Source organism: Microtus ochrogaster, chromosome 6, assembly GCF_000317375.1.
Source record: "Microtus ochrogaster isolate Prairie Vole_2 chromosome 6, MicOch1.0, whole genome shotgun sequence".
NCBI lineage: Eukaryota > Metazoa > Chordata > Mammalia > Rodentia > Cricetidae > Microtus > Microtus ochrogaster.
In genome coordinates this window covers 59,712,740-59,739,762 of record NC_022013.1, presented here as the reverse complement: position 1 = coordinate 59,739,762, position 27,023 = coordinate 59,712,740, and the positions used below count along the sequence as shown (strand labels likewise).

Here is a 27,023-nt window from a genome sequence, read left to right as displayed (position 1 = left end):
TTTCCTTTAGGAGGGGAAAGAAATCCCTCTGAATTTCTGCTTTCTCAACAGCATCTCTGTGTGTTCCCCAATTAAACATGTATTTATTTATAATTTCGACTTTATGTATGTGAGTATTTTGCCTGTAAGTTATGTCTGTGTACCATGCATATGCCTGATGTCCACGGAGGTCAGAAGAGGGTGTTAAGTTCCCTGAAGCTGGAGCTACAGACAGTGGTAAGCTGACACATGGGTGCTGGAAATGGAGCCTGGTTCCTCTGGAAGAGCAGCCAGCGCTCTTCACCACTGAACTACTTCTCCAGTTGCATTTATTTATGACCTTCTGTACCTCGGCTGTCATATTTGTTCTTAGAAGATTACAGAGGAGTCCAGTCATCAGGCACATACGTCCTCCAGAAGTTCATCTGGAGCTGCTCGGCAGGAGCTGCAGAGAAAGCCACAGCCAGGGTGTTCTGAAGGCAAATGAGTTTGGGATATTCCTGACTGTGGTATGTGAGCACCTGTGGCAAACAGTTCAGGCTTCCTGCTCTGGGAGCCGGAGGGACTAAACCCAAAGCAAGAAATGGACCGGACTAAAATTACAGCTCCTAGGCAACCCAATCCCTGAGTGGGTTAAGGTGATCGTCAATCTTCTCCCTCTTGCTCTCGGGGAACTGGAGACTTTTCTAGAGAATCGGTAATTTTTTTTCTATCAATGTCTGACATTCATTTTGGAAAAATTCTCAGGCATACTGAGACAATGTCAAAACCAAACCTAGATGGGAGAACACGACCTCGGGTCACATGTAGACATTGTCAGGCGTGGCTGTTGAAATGAACTTGGCTAGGAAATTAGGTGAGAAACTTGAGAATTCACCGAAGAACTGGGCTGTGTGAAGAAGAATTGGATGGATAATCAAGAGTCGGAAGATTCCATAAATGAAAGGAAGACTGAATACAGAGGTTTTGCGACAGGTTAGACACACGTGAAGAAAAGACTAGCTGTTTAGAAGACACCTCGAAATCAAATATCCCATAAAGGTACAAATAGACAAGAGGTTAGGAAGAATTGAGATCCATGACAATACTAATTCAGAAACATGCAGGAAGTGCAATAAGAGAATGAACGTATAGGCCATGCCTACCTTATTGTTCACCTCTCAAAGTAATTCCACCTGCATTTCCCCGGCCTTTTCAAAATTCAAGTCTTCGGTTCTCTTGTCTAGAGCTCCTCGTGTGTGAGAGTTTAAATCTAAATTACAGAAATTGGATCCAATTGTCAATTTCACGTCTTGGTCAGACTACCGATGTTTTAAGTGCTCCACAACCACACGTAGCTGTGGGGTAACACTCACGTGGAACCTTCCTGTCGACACAGAAAGTCCCATTGAACAGTCAGATCAGTCCCTGATGGTGTATGTGTTTCATTGTTGTTGTCTGTGATGATGTTCAAGGCTTTACATATTATAGCTCAACTTTTTCTCCTGGAAGCAGAGTAAATCCAGTTATCAACCACCAAATAAATGATGTGGGATTCCCCTCTGTATGCTGTGAATACGATTGGCTAATTAACAAAGAACACTGCCTTGGCCTGTAAATAGGGCAGAACTTAGGTAGGCGGGGAGGACTGGACTGATCGGTGAAAAAAGGGCGGAATCAGAGAGAAGCCATGGAGCCTCCACCGGAGACAGACATGTTAAAACTTTGCTGGTAGGCCATGACCTCATGGTGATGCACAGATTAATGAAGATGGGTTAAATTAAGGTGTAAGAGTTAGCCAATAAGAAGCTAGAGCTAATGGGCCAAGCAGTGATTTAAATAATATAGTTTCTGTGTGATTGTTTCAGGGCTGGGCAGCTGGGAAACAAACAAGCAGCCCCCTACTGCAAATAGGAGAGGACGAAATTATCTCAAGAGTAGGAGCCTGTCGTATTGCAGAATGTCTTACATTCGGAGTGGTGCACAGGCTCTGATCCCCGCCATTGCAGGACTCCAGGTGCTTCTGTTTGGAAATAAACACCCAGCACCGCCCCATGGAAGATGCTGAAATCATTAAAGGAAGTGCTGATTCGGTTTCAGCCCCATCAGCCATCTATCTATGTTTGAAGCATGTGGGGCAGGCAACGCTTTCACTGAACTGAACTTTGGCCTTGCCATTTACTGGCTTTTAAACTCAGGTTTTTGTTTGTTTTGTTTTTCCATGTCCGGGGGCCCAGGTTTCTCAGCTGTGCAGTGGATGCTTTGCTGTGTTTCTTCTTGGTTTCTGGGTTGTGATGACTTCAGGCAGTTTTGTTAATATGGACATTGTAAATTTAAGAGACATTGGTGGTGCCACATGGCCCCATTGGCGATTATAGCGTGTCAGGACTGTAAGGTGTTGTGTGTCACACTGTCCTGTCTCTTTATGTTTTCAGTGATCTCTCTCAAAGCTACTGAAGATTCATCACTTGAGAAGAAGAAAGTGACCTGGGCATTATTTGAAGGTAAGTCTGGTATCTTGACACAGCCTCATTTCTAGACAGTAAGAAGGAAATAGGAAAAACAAGGATTCTAGTTCCTTAACTGTTTCATAGCATCAAGTCACGTCCCCAGACTGATCTTTGCAGGACTGATATGGGAATCGCTAGTACAGAAAGTGGTGTGAAAATGCTGCCCAATTCTGTCCCCGCCTCCAAATCCCTTTCCTGGGTGATACCAAGGAGGGACTCCCAAGTGATGGAAAATTAAAGAATATGCCTACTGAAGCGACCTTTAATTCTTAGTTGTTTCAAAAGCTTGGGGCTCTAGAAGAGTTTGAAAGCTGCAGGCAATGTTTTTTCCCCCTATGGTAGAGCCAATCAAGAAGCTTTAAAAATAGGTTGCTTGCAGGAGATTCTGACTTAGTTGAAATGCCTTAGTACCTCCCACTTGATTCCAGCATGCAGCAGGCTAGAAGCCACGACCTGAGAGATGGTTCCTGGCAGCAGCCCCACCAAGGTGCTTGTTATGAATGCAGGCTGAACTCTGGGGTGGTGCCCTATGCATTTGGAAGGACTGTAGCGGTCAGTTTTGACACACTTTACCGCATGATTTGAATCTCCTAGACACTTTGTATAATGCAAACCTCTGGCAAACATTCAGGTTTGAGTCTTGGAGTGCAATTCTCTACAGGGGGTGCTTTTGCCCCTGTCGGGGACATTTGCTAATGTCAGGAGACAGTTTTGGTCACCTCAAGTGTGGGAATGACATTAGCAACTTGGAGATAGAGGTAATGCAAAAGACCCTTTCCACATCAAATGATTCTGCCTGCAAATGCCAAGAGCTGGGAGCTTACAGGTCTCTGCCCCAGAGAAAGGACAGTAGAGAATTATGACCATAAACAATGACATCATGCACTCTAAGCGCTCAGTCAGAGTCTTTGACCAGGGGACAGGGCTTGTCAACGGGGGCAGGACCTGGGGAAGGATTCTGTCTTGTGAAGCCTTTGGGTTGATTGATGATGAATGAAAAGGAGGCGTGCCTACCCCCACGTGTGAGGAAAACAAGACAGTAGGTGGCAGAAGGAGAGCCAGCCTTGTTGGAAAGCACTGGAATTCAAAGCAGCCTTTTCCATAGTGTGTTAAACAGACACTGTATCTCTTTGAAAAAATTCGACTCTAATTGCGGTTGGCAAACCATTCACTGTGACGTAATCCCCAGTTTGCCAGGACTTATTATTTAGTTTTATAGTTGCAAGTAGTTTCTTCTTTCTTCTTTTTTTCTCAGATCACCTTTTATCCAATAATGAATCTTTGTATTTCTGGAATTTTCTTCTACACTATATAGTTGCCTTTGTCTGTATCTGAAGACTATCCTAGCAAAACAGTCCCTAGCTCTCTTCCTTTGCCTCTCATTTGGCTTCCTTGTGGCCAGAGATGAAAGTGGCTGTCTTGCCCGCAGAGGGAAGTTGTGGGACAGAAGGAGCAAGGTTTTCTCTTCTCATTGCGGTTGGGTAAGATTGAGACAACCTGGCTGAGCTTTACCCCATCTCTCCAAAGCTGTCTTAACCCCTGGTGTTATGATGGGAGAGAATGATGGGAAGGCTGTGGGACTCTCTAAGGAGAATGTGCCAGAGAGAGTCCTGACTCCATGTCTGCAGTGGACGTCAAGTGTTCACAAGAGTGTGAGGTGGTTTTGATGGGGTGGTTGTCAGGACCATATTTTAAAACTGCAATGATATAATAATAATAATAATAATAATAATAATAATAACCATTTGGAAGGACTATAGCAGTCAGTCTTGACACACTTTGCAGCATGATTTGTATCTCAAAGATACTTTGTATAAGTGTCAACATTTTATAATTCCTCAGATGTAGTCACTCAGTGCAATTTGTGGTCCAGCATGGACTTCCATTTCAGTAGAGACAATCAGATCCTATCAAAGACTGGCAGCTGGTAGTCTCACCATGTACCATGCATGCCCCAGGGCAGCAGTTTCCATGCCTTCTTCCCCTGTGCTGCTGCTACTGTTGCTTGTGATGCTCATGGCAACAGTAGCAATGTCCCCGCTTTTTTAACCTGCCATGGCCTTGGCAAGGTCAAGGGTGTAGTTGAAACTCTTTGGCACAGGATTCCAGGGCTTTTGCCCTTTTGTTCCTGATTGGAAGAGCTTCAATGTGGGTTGTGGACAGATATCCATCCTCCTGGGGCTTAGCTGGGCCTGGCTGTGTGCCTGCCCAACAAAGCAAGCATTGATTGTCAGGGCTCTGGATGAGATATTGGAGCGAGTTAAAATCCCTCAGGGCTATCACTCAGGTATGTTGCCCTGAACAAGATGGTATTACAGGCTACATTAAAAACTAGTGGAAGTACACAGAGTTTTATTGCCAGAACAGCTATTCCCTAGGCATTTGCCTTAGAACTGGAAATGTAGAATACCGACCCTGGCTTTCTTGACTGCGTGTGTGTGTGTGTGTGTGTGTGTGTGTGTGTGTGTGTGTGTTGTGTGAGGGGGCGGTGCTTGGCAGGACTAAGTAATGCTGGGGTCACCCAGTTTCAAAGCAGCACTGAATATTCTGCTCTGTTGCCAGGCAACAGGTGCCTTTGTCCTGCCCGACTTGTTTGGCTGACTGGGAGGATGGGCAGGAGCTGGCACAGGACCCTTGTCACCCTGTGTTGGCCTCCCTGTGGTGTGCACAGTCACAGCAGCCTGCTGGTCCCTCCATCTGCTTTGAGGAGACCTGGATTTTTTTTTTTGCCACTTGTCTAAAAATGACAGTGATGTCTTTAGCAGTCCAGGCAAAAAATAGAATTGCAAATAGATTTGGGAACTAAAACGTGATATTTGATATTGCTGTTGAGCGGGTATAGGTATAGGTAGTAGTTTACTTTGTTATTTATATACCCATTTATCCATTTATTTTATTATTTATTTGGACAGAATGAAATTCAGTGCCTTGCCCAGTCTGTGTTTAATTCGGGTCTGTGACCTTAGATGATCACCTCACTACAGAGCTAAATCCCCTGTCTTATGTGATCATGGATTCCTTTATTCCATTTGGTACCTAGGGCCTCATGAATGCCATGAGCACTGTGCGGCCGAACTACACACCCAGCCTCCCTCCCTTGCACTGTTTAAAAGCTGATATTATTGAATTTAGGTTTAACTCTCCAAACAGTGCTATTTGACTAGGCTTGATTTTGAAACTTTTTGAGCCATCTTTTAGAAATCGATTTTTTTAAAAACAATAACTAAAGGACACGATAGGGTGAGGATAGGGTGACACCAGGAGAGAATGCCAGCTTCTAGGGCACAGGGCAACTGAGCTGTCACTGTGAAAAGGTGAGCCTGGAGTCTTCTGATTTTGTGGGCCTGGCTTTGGGTTAACTTTTGTTGACAGAGAGACCTGGGGCCAGTGACAGAGTCACTGTTTTGAACAGGTTCATTCTCCTTTGTGCAGGAAAAGAAGTTCTTGGAATAGGAGATGAAATCAGAACTTCTCAGCGCTGCTTGCTGCCTGATCTGGGGAAAACAGGGTGCGGTTTTTCCTTTCCTGTGAAGTGGCATTTTCAGGGCCCCATAGCTCCAAGAGCAGAGCAGAGCAGAGCCGAGAGCATCCACTGACACTCATGCATTAGGACCCACGCGAGGGTAGATGGTGCCTACTGGCGAGGGTCCATTGCCTCCAGGGCCTTCGTGTTGGTGGAGCAGCGGAGCATCAAACACTGGGCAGATGTTCTATGATTCTGCAGTCACAGCTGCCTGTGGAGAGCCAGCTCCCTATGCTCCATATCTAGGCTGAGATCAGCAATCACAACCAGGCCTTGAGTCCTTTGCCTCCCACCAGGAGAGAGCAGGCCCCCGATGTGTGTGATATGTGACAAGGACATCTGGCGGGAACGGTAAACCTGGGGGTTCACCTGCACACTTGTTCCTTCTTGGTCCCTTTAGCCTGGAGACCATAGAGAGAGCATATGAATGCAGGGACTGGTAGGTGAGGATGCTTTTATCTTGGGGCATAAAAACTCTAGCAAGCCAGTTTTTTTCCTCTCATCCAAGAAGGAAATAGAAGTCAAATTACCCTGCCTTTTCACCAGGCCTGACACCGGACTCCCTAAGAGGCAGGCTTTGTCTCCGTCTGCCCCACTTCTGTCTGGTCCAGCAAGGCAATTGAGTTATTCAACACTTTTTCCTCCATCCCAGCCAAGTTCCTGGAGTATTTTGCTCAACAATGACTAAATCAGGACTGGCTGTGGGGGTCACAGGATTGGGACTGTCCTGTATCCTGATACCCTGTCCTTAATTCGGACCTGTGACCTTAGCTGGTAATGGCCTACCTCTCACAGAATCTATGTGTCTCATTGTTGAGTTTCCCATGTTGAAGCAGAGGGACAAGCCAAGCCCGTCCTCCCTAAGGATCCTGACCTCACAGCCTATGAAGTGAGGCGAGAACAGATGTGTCCCTGGACAGAAGACAGATGTGTCCTGGACAGAAGCAGTTGGACTTTACTGCAGAGGAAGCCACTCTTATTTCCAACAAGACCTCCCCACGCCCCATGACCTTCCACCTACTGTAGCCTGGCTTCCACCAGGGGTTTCCCCAGCAGCTTCTGTGGGGGAGGATCCCATGGTTGCGTCTGCCCAGCATTGGATGCACTAAGGAACCCTCCCACAGTGCTCCATTCTTGTGTTCAGAACGCTCCCTCCAGTTCCCCTCCGCTTCCATTGTAGCTCCAGGATTCTCACAGAAGAGCCCTCCTTCTGCCCACCCATCTACTGACTTTCTTAGCCGCTAATAAAAGTGGTCTGTTTTACACACAAATCCCAGGATAGGCAGGGCTACATAAAGAGACCCTGTCTCAGAAACACAAACAAACAACAACATCAACAAAAAAACAAGTATTCCTCCTTGTCCCGTGGTACTTCCAATACTTATACACTCTTCCCTCGGTATCCATGGGATTTTGTACCATGATTTCTCCAACCCAAAGATACCAAAAGCACATGGGTTTGCAAGTGCTTTAAAGAACTCTTGTAGTATTTGAATATAACCCATGAATGTCTTCATCTCTAGATGACATATGATACTTAGTACAATGCCTGTGCTACATGCATAGTTCTAATACTGTGTTATTTAGCCAAGTATGACAAGAAAAATGTCTACTGTTCAATGCAGTCAGTTTTTAAAAAAGATTTGTTGCCTTTGTTATTTTTCTGTTGCTATGACAAAAACCCATAATCAAGGTAACTTACAAAAGAAAGCATTTAATTTAGGGGTTTGTGGTTCCAGAGGGTTAGAGTCCATGACCATGGTGATGGAGAACATAGCAGCAGGCAGGCAGACATGACACTGGAGCAGTAGCTGAGAGCTTGCATCTTGATTCACAAGTACAAGATAGAAAGAGCTAACTGGGAATGCTGTGGGCTTTTGAAACCTTCTCTAACAAAGCCACACCTCCTAATCCATCCCAAAAAGTTCCATCAACTGTGACCAGACCAAACTTTCAAATATAAGAGCCTCTGGGAGCCTTCTCATCCAAACCGCCTCATTTCCTTACGTTTATTTTGTGTGTATAGCTGTTTCCCTGCTTGTACATCTATGCACCACATGTGTGCAGTGCCTTCAAAGACCAGTAGAGAGTGCTGGTTCCTCTAGAGCTAGAGTTACAGACAACCGTGAGCTGTGATGTGGGTCCTGGGAACCAAACCTAGGTTGCCTGCAAGAGTAACAAATATTTTTAACCACTGAACCATCTCATCAGGCCCCAAGGTTGCTGTTATTATTTTAATAGTTTTAGTACACGATTGACTGGATTTGTGGATATTGAAGCTGGAGACACAACTATGCTTAAATTTCAGTTCAAGCTTTTAAGTAGCCTGGAACAGAAATCTACTCAGTCTAGCTTAGATAAAACTGTTGACAAACTCTAAGAACATGAAAGGGCTTTCTGACTCCAGGCATGGATTCTTCCAAGCCTCCCTAGGTCTCTGATCAAGTAGGAGACTTAAAAGAACCTGAATGTGTAAGCCTGTTTGCTCTCCCTTCGCTGTGACTGGCCACCTGCATCTCCAAGTTCCTCTTGGAAGCCGTTCACTGCCATACCTACGTCACGCCACCCAGGGACACTGGTTCTCTTTATCTCTCTGCTTCACCATAGCCCAAGAGTTTTGCAAGGGAGCATTCCTGTTGCCCCAGAGATTCTTCTAGAAATTCAAATCTTGAGAACATAATATGAGATGAATGAGGTCACATTTATGAATACTCAACCTAGTATTCTTTGTCATGGGGAAAAGGTAGAAACAATGAGTAACCCATGGGAGATGGTTTGGACAATCATTTAGGGGACTAGAGAGATGGTTCAGTGGTTAAGAGCCCTTGCTCTTATTACAAAGGGCTGGAGTTTAGTTTCTAGCACCCCCATAGAGTGGCTCACAGCCTTCTGTAACTAGGGAATCTGATGCCCTTATCTAGCCTCTACAGGAGGTACTTGTACACACACACACACACACACACACACACACACACACACACACACATATACAATCTTTAAAAAAAAAAAGAATTCACTATTTTCATTTCTTCAAGTTTTCCAAAATAGCACTTCTGTTTTCAGTCACTGCCAGCCCAGCTGGAGTGGCCTAATTTAGGTGTATCCTTAGCAGGATTCTGAACGGTATGTGGACGTCTCACTGTGGCGTTCTTTTACATATCTTCATGACTGCGCAAGTTGGATATAGCCATGTGTTTATTTACCACCCGGGTGTTCTGTCTGCTGAAATGTCTCTGCATGCTTTGCCCACTTTCCACGGAGGATTCTTTGTTGACTTTTCAGAGTTGATTTTTGAGAGCTCTTGACGTACGCTAGATACTACTCCCTGTTTGGAGCTCTGGTTTTAAATCCTCTTTCCCAATCTGCAACTTGACTTTTCACCTCCCTCACGAGTTTTCAACAGTGGTGAATCAGATTTACCTTTCCTAATGATGGGATACGTATTCTGAGTGGGTGTCCTATCTCTGAACCGTGTCCCCCAACCATCAAGGTTTATTCATAGGGAGAACGCCTCTGATTACAAGTCTAGGAACGCTTCAGATATAGATCTGATGTTTTCTTCTTGTGCATTTTTTTTCCAAAAAAAAAAATTTTATAATTTACATTTGAAATCCTTTTCGTGGTTTGTTTTGAATTAATGTTTACCACAATGTGCCCTTCAGATCTCTATATGTATGCCGTCCTTGTGTGCTGTGTGGGGATCCTCAGCGTTCTGCTCTTCACCCTGGTCATAGCCTGGCAGTCTGTGTTTCACAAGAGGAAATCTAGAGGTAAGGAAACAGATAAGATCATGTCTGGAATGGGTAGCCACCCACACGCAGGCGGAAGATGCCGGGCAAAGTATCACCTTGGTGGGAGAGCATCCTGGGTCAGTAATTGTTTGCCTGGAACGGGAAAGCAGCGAAGTGAGCGAGACTTGCTTCGCGAGACTTGCTTCTCCCGCGAGACTTGCTTCTCCCGCGAGACTTGCTTCTCCCAGGTGCTGCTGACGTAAACACAGCTCTGTCACACCAGCTACATTCCCCTTCCGCACATCTCTGCCTTCCTGTGGCTTTGGGTCCCTTAACTCCTTTCATGTTATTCATCCCGAGGAGGCTGTGGCTGGAGCAGCCTGGCACTGCATTTTGGCTCCCCCTCTTAAGAATGAGCCTGGGAGCCCAGTGTCTGAACCAAGAGACTTGCAAATGTCTTCTTGGCAGGCAGGTGGGCCTGGAGAGTCTCCCTTTGTTCTTTCCCTGTCTGGGGCCTCCTCTTTTCCTGTCAGTGTCCCTGATCCCTGGAATCTGTCCTCAGTCCTTTCTCTCCTGCTTTCTTTCCCAGGCACTGCAATCCATGACCATCTCCCTAGAAACACTGTCGATCCTAACCACAGTCCATCTCTCTTTCTAAGCTCAGCTTCCCAAGTCCAGTGGTTCCTAGAACCTGCCCGGCTGTATGCCTCTATTCTCTTTTCCAAGGACCAGTGGGCCTTTATCCAGGGTCTTGCCTCCCTCCTAGGGGCCTCCTCAAGCTTTTATTCCTTTAAAGCCCCCTCTGAATATTCCTCATGCACACCCTGCCCCAGAATTTCCATAACCAGTTGGGAACACAGTTGCTCTCAGAGGTGACCAAGACAGAGTGAGCCCAGTTTCAATGACACTTCCTCACTTAGCAGCCAAGGACCCAGCTTCTGCCCCCTCCTTCCTCATGGAGATTTGAGGAATGGGAGTGCACCTGTCTGAGAGCTGGGAAAGGAGCGATGCTCACAGCCCTAAACACATCTCTGGTGACATAGGAGTAAATCATACATCACTGTCACTATTAGCTAGGTTGTGAATCTGGGAAGACAGCTACGAAGGAAGCGCTCCCCAGAGATGTGGACAAGACTGTGGAAAGCAGGAGGAGAGATGGGCATCTAGGGGCTGATACCATGGGAGACTGTCCCTCGCGGGTGAGGAGGAGAGGGTCTGGAACCTGGACGAGCTGCTGTTGTCACAGCATGTGGCAGCTGAGAGCACTTTCCTCCAAAAGACCTGGGTTTAATTCCACTGACATGATGGTTCATGTCGGTAACTCCAGTCCTAGGGAATCCGACACTTTTTCAGGGCCTCCTCCAGCACCAGGTATGAACATGATGCACAGACATACATCCAGGCGAAACATTCAGGCACATAAAATAAAATAACAGGAATTTGCTGTTGTGGGAGAAGTGGTACCCAAGAGCAGTTCTGCCAATGTCCAGCTGGGGCAACAAGAGGGCCCAGGGATCCTGCATTCTCAGCCTCCCTTCTTTAGCACAGGAGTCGAGTCCCTGGGTGCTTTTTCCCCTTGAAGTTAAACCAAAGCCAGCAAGCATGGAAGACAAAGGTGCCATCGGTAGCTTCCAGGGTCTAGATGGGGTTGACAGGGAGCAGAGAACAGAATGCAACCTTTGAAAGGGAGCCAAGAGTCCAGGCCAGCTCTCCCTCCACGAGAGCCTGAGTGTTTCCCACATGACTTGTGTTTCATTGTTCTGCCCTTGGGTACCTTTCTCCACGGCATCTGCTGCCCCATCAAAATTGTCCCAGCATTTCCCTTGTTCACGGTCCTCAGCTCTTCTCCAAGCTTGTGGCAAATGTTGCTTGCGGTGTTGGCCCTTTGCCCCCCTTCCAGAGAACTCTGTGTGAGGCAGAGTCCATGCATGTGACCCGTCCTCCTTGGGATTTGGCTCATGACAGATGCTCCACAAATGGTGAACAAACAGATTTGCTTCCCAGCTGCTCTGCTTCCAGCTGCTGGAGCTTAGAAGGCCCTAGCAGTTTCTAGGCCGGGTGTGTGCACAGGGCAGCTCCACCAGGGCTTGGGCAGACTTGAGCTGCCGATCCTGTGGGACTTCAGGAATCAAAGAAAGGCCAAGAATGGCAGGCTGGACACACAGGGGTGCCTGACATCTTCCCCCAGACCTCACAGAGAGACCTCAAGGAATGAGGATGATGACATCATCATCCCCAGTCAGGGTGGGCTTGGAGGTGACCCCCTTTGCTTAGCATCTAAAGCCCTACTCAGCTGTCAAGAGCATTGTGTGAGCACCTGTTATAGCTCAGGCATATGGCTCTACACCTCCATGTCCTTGTGTGGCCTGCATGGCCCCCATGAGACAGAGAACGTGATACTATCCCTATAGTAAGCAGTGGCAGAGACGAGGCTCAGTCTCTAGCTCTATCTCAAACACCCCACTTTTCATTTGAGGATGACCTTTATGAAGGACCTTTCCTCCAGTTTTCTGGGGAGGTTGTGAGTAAGGTTCTTCCCACATGGATCTGCCTGGCTCTGTGAATCTGGGTACATCTTTTGATACATCCGAGTTTCATAGAGGACAGTGGTCTATTCTAGGCGATTCCTAAAGGCTGCATGGGATGTGTTTGAAGACATGGCGTTAAGGTTTGGACATAAAATGTCTCCACCCAGGACACATGTGGTTGAGGCTGAGCCTCAAGCTGACAGGACTGTCTTGGGAGGTTCTGGGAACTTCAGAAGGTTGCACGTAGCTGAAAGAGGTGGGTCACTGGGATCAGTTCTTGGTGTTTTCTCGTCACTGGCCCTGTCCTGGTTTGTTCTGTGCTTTTGTTCACCAAGAACTAAAGAGCAGCATCTGTCACTTGCTGCCTCTTCCATGGTGTTCTGCCAGAGCACAAGAGGCCACAAAATCATTGACTGGGCCCTCTGTAATCATAAGCAAGGAACTCCATTCTCCCTTTTAAGTGTTCTTCCAGATATTTTAGCCCCAGCTATAAAAAGTCAATAACACACTTGATGTACATGTGACAGAAACAAGTATGCATGGTTGCAGACAGGCCTTAAAATCTGGGGCGGGGCTCTTCCTAAAACCCCAGCTGCTGGTACAATTTCCAGGAAAGTGCATAACAAAGCCCACATGCTTGGTTCGTGGACACTTGTAGCATCCATAGTATATTAAAAGGGAGCAAAACCACACTTAGAGACATTTTATTTAAATTAAATGAGCTTAGGGTCTAGGATCTTTTGAATAGATTTCTTCCTATTTCTAATGTGGGTTCCAGAAGGTCATTAAACTGGGACGAATCATTTGTGAACTGTGTTATGACGACATGTCCAGCACCCCTGTCCTCTGCCTGTTAAGTATAGTTCTCATCAGTACCATAAACAGAATTTTCCTTAACAAACCCAGATTGTTCCCATTTGGTATATTCTCCTTGAAGTACCAAAGCCATTGAGCAGAATAGTTCTAGCTCTGATACTTTGTGTCCTGAGTTTAAGGATATCAAGTTTTGAGACACTGGCAGACCAGTCCAGCAGAGGGGAGTGGGGCAGATCCATGAAAGAGCAGCTCCTGTAGCTCCTGCAGAGGAGGGGGTGCATAGTGATGGTGATTTCCCCCAGTATTGCCTTCTCTCCCACTCTCAGACTGGAAGCAAGGTAGATATCAGCTTGGGGAGAAAGAAGGGTTACAGCCCAGTTACCACAGGTAACTGAGGAATAACTGATGGCTGGCTATAGGGGCCCTGGGCTAATGGAATCCTGGTTTGTTTCCATGGCAACTACCTGGCCAGGGTATCCCATAGGAAGTGGCCCCTGTTGTGGGCTAGCTATGAATCTCATTGAGAACCATTAAGCACTTTGTGGGTCATACTACCTGTGTTCAAATGATTGTGTGACCCTCAGATACTAAAAACCAAGGACACTTGTCAACCATGCCTTGAATTATAACAAATTTGCATTATTGTGATGAAAGCCAAACCGTAAATAAAGGGCTGAGAATAGTGTTTGGTTTTAAGAGGATCCAGTTCTTACTGGGGGGGTTCTGCTGTGAGCCTGTTGGTTTGTGTTGTTTTTTTTTTTCCCTTTGAAATACATTGCTTGGACTTTTGTATGCATGGTTGTGGATGCCAGCCCTTCCTGTAGGCATCACAGAGCACTGAGGTCTGTAGGTTGCTCCTACCCCACGGTGCTTTTTGGTTCCTGCAGCAACATCTGGACAGAGGACATCAGAGTAGCGGGCCCACTCCTGAGGACCCTGCAACACTCTTGGCTCTTCTGAAACCAAGGGCAACAGGCCAGCTTTTTTGGCTGCGGTTCTGCCTCAGCTATGTTTCCAGGACACCCAGCTGGGCTTTGAACAAAGCTAATTGCACCCATGTGTTACTAGTCCAGCACAATCATACACCATTCTTCCCCCTAGCACAAATCCCTGTCCTCGCTCTGTGTGAGTGCCTGCAGTGCCCAGGACCTCATCCCAGGGCCTCTTTAGCTGGGTCACCCTGGAGAATACCAGTCCTGGGGTCCAGGACCGAGCTCTGAATTCTGGTGTTTTCTCGGGACACTGTTTTCTAAGGCTGTTGCTTTTCAGGAGCCCACCTAGTCTTGCTGGCCTGGGGAGCTTCCAGTGATCCCCCAGACTTCTGTGCCCAAACTTCTAAAAGTACAGTCTGTAAGGCCTTTTGGAGCCAGGTAGGAGCAGTGGCAGCCTTTCCTTATCATCTGAACTCTTCACAGGGAGTTCTTGTTACTTCCCATTTGCAGTCTGTCTTCTAAGCCAGAGACTGGACAATCCAAGGCTCATTACAATCTATCCCTCCCCTGTCTGCCTCCCTGCCAGGAAGAACCAAAGGATTTATGGACTTCTCCTCCAGAGGTACAAGAAAAAAGGAACTAGGGATTGGGTCCAACTCATAGCCAGACTGGGGTGGGAGAAGAGACCACAGAAGACAGAATGGGTGACTGGGGTGACAGAGACCAGAAGGATGACCTGAGGAGGTCAAAGGGCTCAGCAGTCTGGAGTCAGAGATAGCTGGTAGCCCCAAGGTCAACCTCACCTCCTGCTTTAGGCTTTCATCCTACTAGTTCTGGACAGGCCCACTGAGAATAGTGGAAAAGAGGCCATTTTACCCTTGTGAGCCTGTGAACCTCTTGGTAGCTTCCTTAAGAGTTCTGCACTGAAAGCCTACCTTCAAATTCTTTTATCTATGAAGCAAATCTCCCAGCTGCATACCAGGAGGAGTGTTCCTCTTTCCGTTCAGGACTGTGGGTGTCCTGGGTGTGAGCAGAGAGGGAATCCTGTTAGTCGGCCTCCTGTGACTGGAGAAATCCTGAGGAACGGCAGCCCAATGGAGGAAAGGTTTCCTTTGGCTCCCAGTTCGGAGCTTTCAGTTGATGATCACTTGGCCCCATGGCTTTGACACTAAGGGAGGCGGGACCTCATAGCAGGAAGCATGCAGGGAGCAGAGCGCTCATCTTGTGGTATCTTGGAAGCAGGAAGGGAGAAGGGAGCCAGGAAATGACATAAGACCACTTCAACCATGCTCTACCGCCTAAGTTTCCATCACCGCACAGGCACAGTATCTCATCGCCCAATCACGAACCAGCTAACAGATTGATTCGTTGATGACGTCAGAACCCTTGTGATCCAATCACTTCCCCAAGGCCTTACCGCTAAGCATTCCCGTATTGGTGGTCATTCAGTTTCGTTTCTGTTGCTGTGACGAATGCCCTAACCAAAAGCAGCTCTGGAGGACACCGGGTTTGTTCATTTGGTTTGCTATGCCAAGTCACAGTCCATCACTAAGTGAAGTTAGGGGGGGTAACTCAAGGCTGGAATGTAAAGACACGCCCACTTGGTATTTCACACAGCGCTTCCTTCAACTGAGGAACTCACTTCCTTCCTAGCCAAAGATGGCGAGAACCATGGCAGAGTATGCCTGCTAGCTGGATCACGGGCTCCTGTTCATCTAGGTTTGTGATACAGCGCTGGACCAGCTGCCCTGGGAATGGTACCGCCCATGGTGGAGCGGGTTGGGTCCTCCTACACCAATCTAAAAATATCAAGACACTCTCCACAGTCATGCCCATAAATCAGGCCAATCTAGGCAATCCTTCAATTGAGATTCCATTTCAGGTGACGAGGCTGTTTCAAGTTGAGAGCTAAAACTGATGGAGACCACACTCAAGCTTTCAATTCCTGAGCCCTTGGGGACATTCCAGATATAACTGTAAACAAGTACCTTCTCCAGTGATGGCCTTATCTTCCCTGATCACAAGGTTCCGTTATCATGCTGGCCATCCCACTGCTAAGGCTAACACACACTGTCACAGGAGACAGAAGTGAACCGTAGATATAATCTGTTGTCTCATGGCCGAGGTTTTAAAACACAACCAGGTAAAAATTTGTTTTAATCTATTATGTTCAGAATACAATCGAATTGCATTTTGACTTGCATATTGCACACTGAGCTGCAGCGAAGCCTGGCATGGCTACACACCTTGTTTGGGGGCTCCTGTCATAGTGAGGGCTTCACAGTCACTTAGGGCTGCTGGTCAGCACATGGGGCAGAACCCAGCAGATGGGCAGCTTTACGTGCCGGCGGGCGGTGCTTTTCATTCACCGGGTGTAACCTGGTGTTAAGTGTTTTCTGGCACCAGACTCCTGGCCAGCTTCCCCTGTGTGACAGAAGCAGGTGACAGCATCCTCGTGGCTGCACTGGCCCTGAGGGGTTGTTTGGGCATGTCTGCTTCGTGGAGGTGGGAGCTTTTGGGCTCTGTGTGGTGAGAGGACAGTGTTGTGCACAGTGAGGACTGCAACCTGCCTTGACTCCTGGGAAATGTAGGCAGGGGCTGTGGCCTGGGCCTAGATATCAGGCTGTGCTTTCCCAGGCTGTGGGGCTCCCTCTGGGGACTTGAGAGGGCAGGAAACGCTCTCTGTGCACATGATCCTGGGTGCAGTGGAGAGCCTGTCCTAGGGCTGCTCTGCTGTGAGAGGAGATAGATATCCTGTGAGCAGAGCAAAACCACCCACAGGCCTAACAAGGTCTCTGCAAGGCCTAGGAAACCAAAATGAATGTAAGGGAAGAGTGTGTGCGTGTGTGTGTGTATATGTGCATTTGTGGGCATGTGCATGTGTGTGCATGCGAGTGTGTGTGTGTGTGTGTGTGTGTGTTTGTGTGTGTGTGTGTGTAGTCAGCCACACCCTGGTGGGCCCAAAACTACAATGGAACTGAAAAGATGGCGTGTGGTTTCTTCAGCCTGTCTTCCCATTTCCAGTGAAGGGGGTGACCGTGAGACCCAGCTGGGGCAGCCACAGCCTGATTCAGGCCCGACACACTTTTGGGGGTGTGACCGCCGGTGGTAGCTTTGAGCAGTGAGAACCTAGCTGAGAAGGAGGAAAACGGTGGTTGGCAAGAAGAGGCTAGTGACTACAGTGTCTCCTCAGGAGGGATGAGAAGCACTGCTTTCCTTCCAGAACCTTTGGAGATCGCCCCAAACATGACCATGTCTCTTGTGCTTTCATCTCTGAGGATAAATTCACTAGTGCCGGGAGGCAGTGATGGAAGACTGCTCCTCCAGTCACCCCAATGGGCTTCTTCTTTTTCTGGGCTCCTAACCGCTAGAGCTAGTACCATAGGTAGGGAGTCCTCTCTCTCTGAGCAGCCTCCCACACACTCCTGAACCCTTGCTGTGTGGGCTCTGTCTCTTCAGAGTTCAGGGTAAGCTAGGATATGGATATAATTGGCATATTGCTATGACTAGAGACGGGGAACTCTGGGGACATCCTCTTCACAAAAGCTTACCATTGCCCAGAGTGACCTGTAGACCTGGGTGGCCCATCTCCATCAGCAGGAGTGTCGGCCCAGTGTCCATGCAGCACAGACCTCTTGGTCATCTGTCAAACGCATTCCTGGAACATCCCACCAGGCTGGTGGCCCTTCTTAGCCAGTCCCCCACCCTGAAGGAGGTTCCCCAGCTTCTCTCCTGCCTCTTCACTCCTGGTCGCTATCTACCCCATTCCTTTTCCCTCACCTGGACTCCACCTCCCCAAACCTGGAAGCTCCTGGCATTCTGCCAGGTCTCAGCCCTACTCATCCAGCTACAGCTGTAGTATGGATGGTGTGTCCAAGCCATAGGTTCTGTGAGACTCAGTATGTCTATCTGTGGGTGACACCAGCTCTTGGTTTCTCTGAGAATGGCATAGAGAAGGTACAGAGGTCACTCTGCCGGTGACCTGGAAGCACTTGCTGTCAGATTGCTTTCACAGGACAGACTGGGCTGCACTAAGGACTTGCGTGTGGCCTCACTGTTGTGGACACTGGAGGCCTGAGGTGGAAGTGTTGTAGCATCAGAGCTGGTTTCCTCCGGAGCTTCTCTCTTTGGTGTCTTCTCCTTACGGGTCACCTAGCTTTCTGTCTGCATTTGTGGCCTGGTCCCTTGTTCTAAAGACACCAGTCTTGTTGAATGAGAGCTCACCCTGATTTTAACTAAACTCTTTCTAAGATCCTGTATCCATTTGCAATCCTATCGCAAAGCACTGGGGATTAGGTCGTCAACATATGGATTTTGGAGGGAACACAGCTTGGTCCATATCACCTGCTGTGTGACTGTGGATAAGTTTTCAGCCCTCTCTGTGCTTTCCAGTCTTTCATTACAATGCACGAATAATGTTTAAAGAGGTTATTGTAAAGTTGATGTTGGAGACCAGAGCTGTGAGTTTTGAACATGTGTTGCCTGAATAATTGTCTCAAACAAACTCCATGACCTTGGTCTTTCACTTTATGCATTGCCGACTTCTCAATGTTTTCATTACAAATGCGACTTGTTGCAAGGGCAGTGCTCTCCAGAGCATGGCAGAAAGAGCCATCTTGAGAGGCTACCACTTCATCATGTCCTTTTGTATCCTTTTTTTAAAAAATCTTTTTTTAGTTTTTTTTTTTTAAAAACAATCTTTTCTCATTTACATACCTATCCTAGTTCCCACTTCTCCCCTCCTCCCACTCCCACCTTCCTTCCAACCCCCATCCACTCCTCAGAGAGAATAAGTCTTCCCATGAGGAGTCAATAAAGTCTGACACATCACTTTGAGGCAGGACCAAGTCCCTCCCACCCTGTGTCTAGGCCAAGCAAGGTGTCCCTCCAAAGAGAATGGGCCAGTTCAAACACTAGGGATAAATCTGGATCCCACTGCCAGTGGGCCCCAGTCTGCCCCAGCCACACAACTGTCACCCACATACAGAGGACCTACCTGGTCCTATGCAGGTTCCCCAGCCGTCAGTCCAGAGTCAGTGAGCTCCCACCAGCTCAAGTCAGCTGTTTCGGTGGGTCTACCCGTCACGGTCTTGACTCCTTTGCTCATATTATTTTTTTTTTCAAGGTAGGGTTTCTCTGTGAACAGCCCTGGCTGTCCTGGAATTTGCTTTGTAGACCAGGTTGGCCTTGAACTCACAGAGATCCGCCTTCCTCTGCCTCCCTAGTGCTGGGATTAAAGTCGTGCACGGCCATCAGGCTCCCTTTTGTATCCTTAATTTCGATCACCAGCCCTGTTTATTTCAAGCACCCCATGAAGGAAGTAAAAAGCAGTCTATGAAGTGGGGGGTGAAGACGGCCTCGCACAGAAGCCGCAACTGGTAGGAATGCCTCTCTCTTGTCCCTGTCTCCTTTTCCCTTCATCTGCTGTTGCACGGAATTTTATCCCATTTTCACATAGCTGCTGTGCTGAGCAACTGTTGTGCTCACGCAACTGTTGTGCTTACTTCTCCATTCCCTTCTCTCTGGTCTGGGTGGTAAAATATTGTTATAAGATTAAATTACCAATACTTCACAATCAACAGTATTTGGGAAGAGAACTATAAAATGAACAGCGAAAACATAAATGGATCATTTGTGTAGATAAATAATTAATAAGCATAAAGTAAAACTTTATCAGAAGCGCATTTCTATTGAAATAGATTTTTATTTTTACTATATATATATATCCTCACATGTAAATGAGGAGACAAGAACTCAGGGTTTGCTTAGGGTGCATTTCTCCATCAATCCCATTTCCGTTTTGTTAATAGATGTGAACTTGGTAATGTCACCTTCAATACCAAAGGGGGCAAGAATAGATGGAGTTTTCACAAGCTACTCAATACCACGCACAGCGTTTCAATTACGTATGTTAGGGGTTAAATGATGATCCAGCAGCAAAGATGCTGTTTAATGTGCTGCCAGTTGACACCACGATTTGGTCGTTATTCAATCCTTGTTGGAAGCAAAGCACAGGAAATTTCATCCTCCTGAGTTAGTTACTAAAGCCATGAGTTACTCAAAGTCTCAGTGGACAAGGATGCTTCACGTCAATCCATGCATGCTGCTCCCTGTGTCAGGTGTCTGGGGGTATAAGTTTCGATGAATAGACAGCCTGTCTCGGCTTTGTGAAGTGGAAAATAACGATGTTACACGCAGAGAATAAAAAGAATATAGTCAGATCTTAGACACATTGCAAGATAACCCAGAAATTGTTTCCTTTCTGAACCAAGCATGTTCTAGGATTTACAAGCCAGATACTAAAGTCTACTGACCCATATACAGTTTACAACACCGCCATAAACATGAACGTCCAGTACATACTATGTTGCTTTTGTTGCGTCCATAAACCATCTAGCCCATAGTAGGTGCCCAGTAAATGGAATGCAGGAAGGGTTTAGACATTACTGGAGAGATGGTTTATATATCTTTTTAGCTCTGTAGTGCTGACAGTCCTGCTCTGGACCTTACACTGGCTAACTGTATGGCAGAGCACCCCAAACCCAAGAGCATCAAGCAGCCATTTTATCTGCTCATCCACAGGTTGGCTGTAAAGACTGAGCTCAGCTGTGCAGTTCCGCAGCTACTCCCAGCCAGAGTCTTTCATGCAGCTGCAGTCTGATGGGGGATTGGATGGGGCTGGTTGTTCTGGGATCTCAGCTACCATGGTTAAGGCTGTCTCTGTGGGGACTCGTACTCCAGTGGGCCCACAGAATAACTGGGAGTAGAAAAGTTGCCTGTCACAAGACTCAGACAATGGCACTTTTTATGTATCTTCTTGTGGTACATTGGTTAATGTGCCTTGGATCTAAACAAGACATGTGACCAAGTTCTATTTAGCACGAGGTAAGAGATGATATACATAGGTATAAACAGATCAAGAAGGTGGGATTCACTGGGGCTGGTCATGTAAACATTTGTCATACAACTCAGGAATTCCCCTGGCTTTTTCAACTCTTAGATCAGACATATTCTGGATTAGGTGCCCATGTATTCTAATTTTTTCCACTATAGATAGACGTCTGCTTCAAAGAGAGCCATTGTAGAAAGGTATCTTGCTCTAAGACTTGTCTCTTAAGGACATCTTGTTGTTGTTGTATTTTGCTTGGAAACAGAGCCACACTACAGCCCCAAACAAGTCTTGATCTTAAGAACCTCCTTCCTCAGGTTTCCAAGTGTTGTGATATCATATCTGACTATCTAAGAAGTTCTTCTGAGACTATAAAGAACATTAACCACAGAATGAAAGCCCATTTAACAATGAGATGATTCTAAAGAGAGATAGCCTGTCCCGTCTGGTTCAAAAGGCTGTTTTCATGACTCAGAACTCACAAGGTGTAGGACTTCACCACCCCAGGAATCTATAGCATAAAATGCAACTCAACTTGTCCTGGACGAAGACGAATATTATGATGTCTGGACTATGTGGCTTCTCATACCTGATACACAGTCCAGAACTGAAATAATATCAAGTCATTGGGGGTGCCCTCTGATGTCTCTGTCATGATTTCCCCCAAAGTTGTAGACAAGAAGACCCACAAGCTGACTGGTGCAGCCCTATTACCTGAGCAAGATCTGAGTCCCTGCCTTTCAGGTAATGCCAAACTAACTTGTATTTACCAATTATTATTCTGTTTCCTTTTACAGTGAGACATTATTTGGTGAAATGTCCTCAAAACAGGTAAGACTATTTTCTTTGTTATCTCCCTTTGATCTTTTGTTTTCTTTTTATACTATCAAGAAATTGGTTAGATATATATTTTTACTAAAAGATGTTGGTCACAAGAAAGTCAAAGAATGTATGTTCTGCACATGTTTGCATATGTGAATAGTCCACACAACAGTCATAATCTTCACAGGGCCCAGATGTGAGATGTAGCTCATGCTGGCCTGTATCTTTGAGGAGCTTAAAAGGTGTCCTGTAGGGCCATGTGGGAACTTACAACAGGTCTGAGCCACTTCAATACCTCCTCACCACTAACTAATCTCTTTTCCCACAAGCACTGACGTGGCCTGTGTTCTGCTTTAGCTACTGACAGGCTTCATTGGGAATATAGTAATTTTAAGATAGATTCAAACTCATAGCAATTTTTGGGACTTCAAATTTTAAAAAACATCAATGGGACACAGAGCCTCTTATTGGAATGATATTGAAATCACCCAATGACAGTGAAAATACACCAAAATCATAACTAAAACGAGGAAAGCTAATTGATCAGATCAGCAGGGAGGTTGATCAGATATTGAAATAATCTGATAAGGATTTTAAACCAGATGTTGTAAATCTGTTCGATCAACTGAAAAATGAAAAATCTTTTGAAAGCAAACAGTAAGTAAAAGTGCCACCCAACAAAGTCAAGTTACTTTAGAAAGTAGAAGTATAGAATGGAGAAAATATACTAACAAATACAAATCTTGTTGAATAGACTCACTAATAGGGTGACAGTGTCAGAAGGTTATTGGGGAAGGGAAAGACAGAGTCGTTGAATCATGCATGTGAACCACAGATACAAACAGACTAAAAACACGGATGAACAGCTAGTTCTCAGGAACCTGGGGTAGGGGTGATTCCTACCGTCAGGTTACAGACAGAGAGTGAAATCTAGAGGGGTTGATCATTAGTTATCTGTTAGAAGGAATAATCAGTGAACACTTCCCAAATTTTGCAAAAGAAAAAGATTCATAGATTCAAAAATGTTAATTCCAGCTAGGATGAATGTACTAAAATCTACAGAAGACACGGCACAGTTAGACAAGAGGTGAAATGATTCTAAGTGCCCTCTCTGACTGAAGACAGACAGAAAGAAAGGGTGTTCTTCTCGGAATCTGAAAGAACTACAACCAGAAATTCTATACTGAGAAAAACTCTCTTTCAGTAACGAAGGAGAAAGAAAGACATTTTCAAATTCAGGAAAACTTAAATGATTTGTTGATAGCTCACTAGGTACTAACAGTTGCCTACTTGAAAAATCATATCTAAAAGAAATTCTTGAACCCAAAATAAAAGCAACCTTGAATAATTAAGAAGGAACAACTCGAATAATGTGTATGTTTTTATTAATTCATTGAGAATTTCACACATGTCTACAACATATTTTGATCATAAAAAGACTATAGACAAGTCAAGATAATTCTTTAATATATTCAAGTCACATAAAGAAATAGAATAAACAAAACCATAGGAAAGGAGGAGGAGATAAATAATAAATTACTTCCATCCACCTATCTTTAGAGCATCAACTGATGCTCTAAATAAATCAGTTGAATCACAGAGTCTGGCATAGTCAATAACTATGTCTCCCAAATAAATTCTGTTTGTAACAAATTCATTCCATACTCATTTATAGCTAAGGTGAAGCAAGTCGAATGGAAGAAGAGACACCATGCAGTAAACAGTCTACGTGCAGATATCACACAGCTCATAACGTAAAACACAGAGAAAGCCACTTAGGAAGGATTGGGTGGGACTTTAGGTGGTAAAATGACCAATCCACCAGGAAAACAAAGGTCCTAAATGGTATATGCCTTTAACAACAGAGACCCAGAGCTAAAACTGGAGAGCTGAGGGAGAGAGGAAAACCCATGGGGATTTTTAGCAACAAGTAGGCTTGGCTTAGGTCCCCTATCTTCAAGGTCACTGAATTCATAAATGCTGTCAATCAACAAGACTCAGTTGATCCATCTACAGCAATCAGCTTATGGAAGAACACCTTTTCATGTCCCCATGAAGCGCTCTCCAAGATATATCCTAGGCCGAGAGAAACAAAGCTCAACAACTTGAAAGGCTTGGAATCGTACGGGTATAATCTTTGACGACTGCAAACCGCAGTTGAAAGCAGCAGTGAACTATCAGCAGGGAAATCTCATCGTGAAATTTGTTTAAAGTTACACGCAGAGTCTCGACAGCAAGGGACCAGTGAAAACACAGGCACAGCAATCAGGGAAGCATAGCCGGTACAGAGATCAGAGGATACACGGGATCCAGAAGGAAGCTTCCACGCTGAGCTCTGATGGGTGCAGGGTAACTCTAAACAGAAGGCATGTCTTTTCCATCAAGTGGTGTGAATTCCACAGACATCCACGGATGGACACCTGAGCTGAGACCCCTTTTCTCACAGCATCAGCAAGCTGTGAGTAGTAGTCCTAAGTAGAAAAGCTAAAACGATAAAATTTTCTCAGAGAAATTCTTGTGTCCTTGGATTAGGTAACGTGACACTGTGCAAGATTCATAAATGAGAGAGTGGTAAAGAAATTAGTTCCACAGACACAATTAGAAAGATGAAAAGACAAATCACCAAATAGCAAATATCTCCAATCAGATAGGTGGCAAGGAATGTGTTTCCAGATAGTTCTTCCAACTAGATAATAAGATGACAAATAGCATAATTAAAATAGGCAAGAGTGATTAGAATAGGTATCTCCCTAAAGAAGTTGTACCCGTGGTTCATAAAAATGGGGAAAGATGCCCAATATCTTTAGTCATTAATTAGGGAAATGCAAATTAAACAATAATGTGATTCCAGCATACCACAACCATAATGCCTACATTCCAAGAGACAGATGATGCCAAGTGTTGGCATGCATAAGGAGAAACGGGATCATTGCACACTACAGAATGGAGCACCCAATGGAGAATGCAGTTTTGTGGTTTCTTAAGGTGTGACTCTTAATAATACGGCCCAGCAACTGTGCCTGTAGGGATCTACCCAGTAGCATGAGAGCACATGCCCACTCAAGGGGTTGCTCACATCCGCTCAAGGACCTGTGTGGGGTTGCTCACATCCGCTCTCTTCAGAATAAGCAGAGACTGGAGACAAGCCAAACATGTTCATCTGTGGGCGAGAGAGTGAACAACCTGCAGCAGATCGGTCCCGTAAAGTTCTGCTTGGCAACAAAGCAGGCGGTGGAAAGAGCCCGTTCTCAAAACGCCAGAGTGAAAGAAACCAGGTGCAAATTGTATGGTTGTGCGCAGTGCTAATGAAATGCCTGGAAAAGGGAGATTTATGGAGCCAGCAAATAGAGCGATGCTTGCTTATCGCTGAGGCTGAGCGTGGGGACTAATTGCGGGTGTGATTAATGCGGTAGGGACTAAATGTAGAACTTTGCGGGGCTGTGATTGTGATGTCCTAAAAACGGGTTGTGCTGATGATTGTGCAACTTGTAGGTCTACAAAAATTGATGATTTTTGATCTACAGATTGTATTGGAAATCAACGAAGTCTCAACAAAGCTGCTTCTTTTTTAAGACTCTCTAAGACTAGGGTGAATCAGGCCCGTCATTTGGAGAGAGGGTTATAGCTGGGTCAGTCGTGGTGGCCGAGAGGCCAGCCTACCGGCCTCTCTTTATTCCTGGGATACCTGGCTCTGCTTCAGGGAGGGCTTTCCGTTTCTCCTGTTTGGTCCTCCTCCCAGCTCCTCATTACCTCTCCCAATACAGCAGTCACCTAAGCTGGGGACTACTGGGAGGAGGGGTACAGCAAGAATGTCATCCTTGTTTAGTAGACGTTAGAGTTCATTATCCCTAGCCCTGGAATATACAAGTGTATCAGTCATCTTTCTATTGCTGTGACAAAATACTTGAGAAAACCAGCTCACAATGGGGAAAGGCTTATGGTCTTTAGAGAACATTTAAGATCCACACTATAACCCAGATATCAGGGTCATAGAGTTCTGCACAAATGTTTCTGTCTCTGTACCCACACTGGGGACTGCCAGTGATGTAGCGGGGTACCCAGCCCAAAACTTTCACAACGAAATGCTTCTTGCCAAACCAATTGCACCTTTCATGTTTAAGACACACATTTAAGTCTCTGGAATATCATTTTCCTCCTTCAGCCTGAGACCATGATGGGGTCAAGTCTGACCATACATCTGCCAGGGACACACCCTCCTCACTAGAGCCTCATGTGACCTCATGTAGTTCTGATTCCCTCCTGCAGTGCCTGACTAGGGAAGAAGTCAATTCTTTCCTTCACCGTGACTTTGACCTGTGTCCTGGGCTACAAGCCTGGGAATTTCAGCCCATCCTTTTCGTTACAGAGACCAGGTCCTGGTACTCTTTTTGGTTGCTGCTGTGGGAACTAGACCCCGGGTCTCAAGTTCTATTCATGATCAGTGTCCTTTTTCTGTCCTTTGACCACTTCCTTCTAAAGGGAAAAGGGCAGAAATCACAGGACCAAGGCCAGAAGCCAGGAAAGGAAACCCTTAGGCAAGGGAGGGACCCTCAGGAAGAGACCACATGCTGGTGTTGAGAACACTGTGGTCACAGAAAATCATCTTGCCAAGTGACCGGGGCAAGATGGAGATTCTAGGGAGTTCCATGGTTTGCAAAAAAAACCCAAAAAAACAAAAAAAAAAATCAAAGAAGAGAAGCAAAGCTTATCATGACTATGTCCTGCCCTTAGTCAAGAAGCTGCCATGGTCTAGGAGGAGTGGCCTTGGCCTTTAGGAATGATGGACTCTTCCTCCCCCAGTCAGTGTTCTTAGGAAGCAGATGTCCCAGAACAAAGCAAGCATTTCAGGGCTCCCTGGGGTTTTCAACATGCCTTTTCTGGAAGGGTCAGCAATGAGAGCAGTTCAGTTCATATGAAATGGCTCAAAAGTGTCCCTGAAGCCCAGCTTTAAAGCAAAATGCCAGTGATTCCTCAGAGCTGGGATGCCTCTTGTACAGGCAAAATTTTAAAAGGCTTGAGAGAGAGAGAGAGAGAGAGAGAGAGAGAGAGAGAGAGAGAGAGAGAGTTGGGAGTGCAGAAAAGGGAGTTCCCAGCATGGCAATCCTCCTGGGTATAAGACTATATGGGCTCGCAGACCCAGGAAGGCAGCAACATGTTTTCTTTTCTTTAATTAATTAATTTATTTATTAATTAAAGATTTCTGTCTCTTCCCTGCCACCGCCTCCCTTTTCCCTTCTCCTCCCCCAATCAAGTCCCCCTCCCTCATCAGCCCAAAGAGCAATCAGGGTTCCCTGCCCTGTGGGAAGTCCAAGGA

The 27,023-nt window shown here is 46.1% G+C and overlaps 1 protein-coding gene across 1 annotated transcript in view; it reads left to right on the top strand.

Moving 5' to 3' along the window:
• The window catches only part of Vstm4 (V-set and transmembrane domain containing 4), a 76,578-nt gene that overhangs the window by 18,612 nt on the left and 30,943 nt on the right, over positions 1-27,023 (top strand). Inside the window, exons 2-4 of the mRNA XM_005348672.3 lie at positions 2,394-2,462; positions 9,654-9,761; positions 21,685-21,718. Coding sequence (XP_005348729.3) covers positions 2,394-2,462; positions 9,654-9,761; positions 21,685-21,718 — 211 coding nt within the window. The remainder of the gene's footprint in view (positions 1-2,393; positions 2,463-9,653; positions 9,762-21,684; positions 21,719-27,023) is intronic.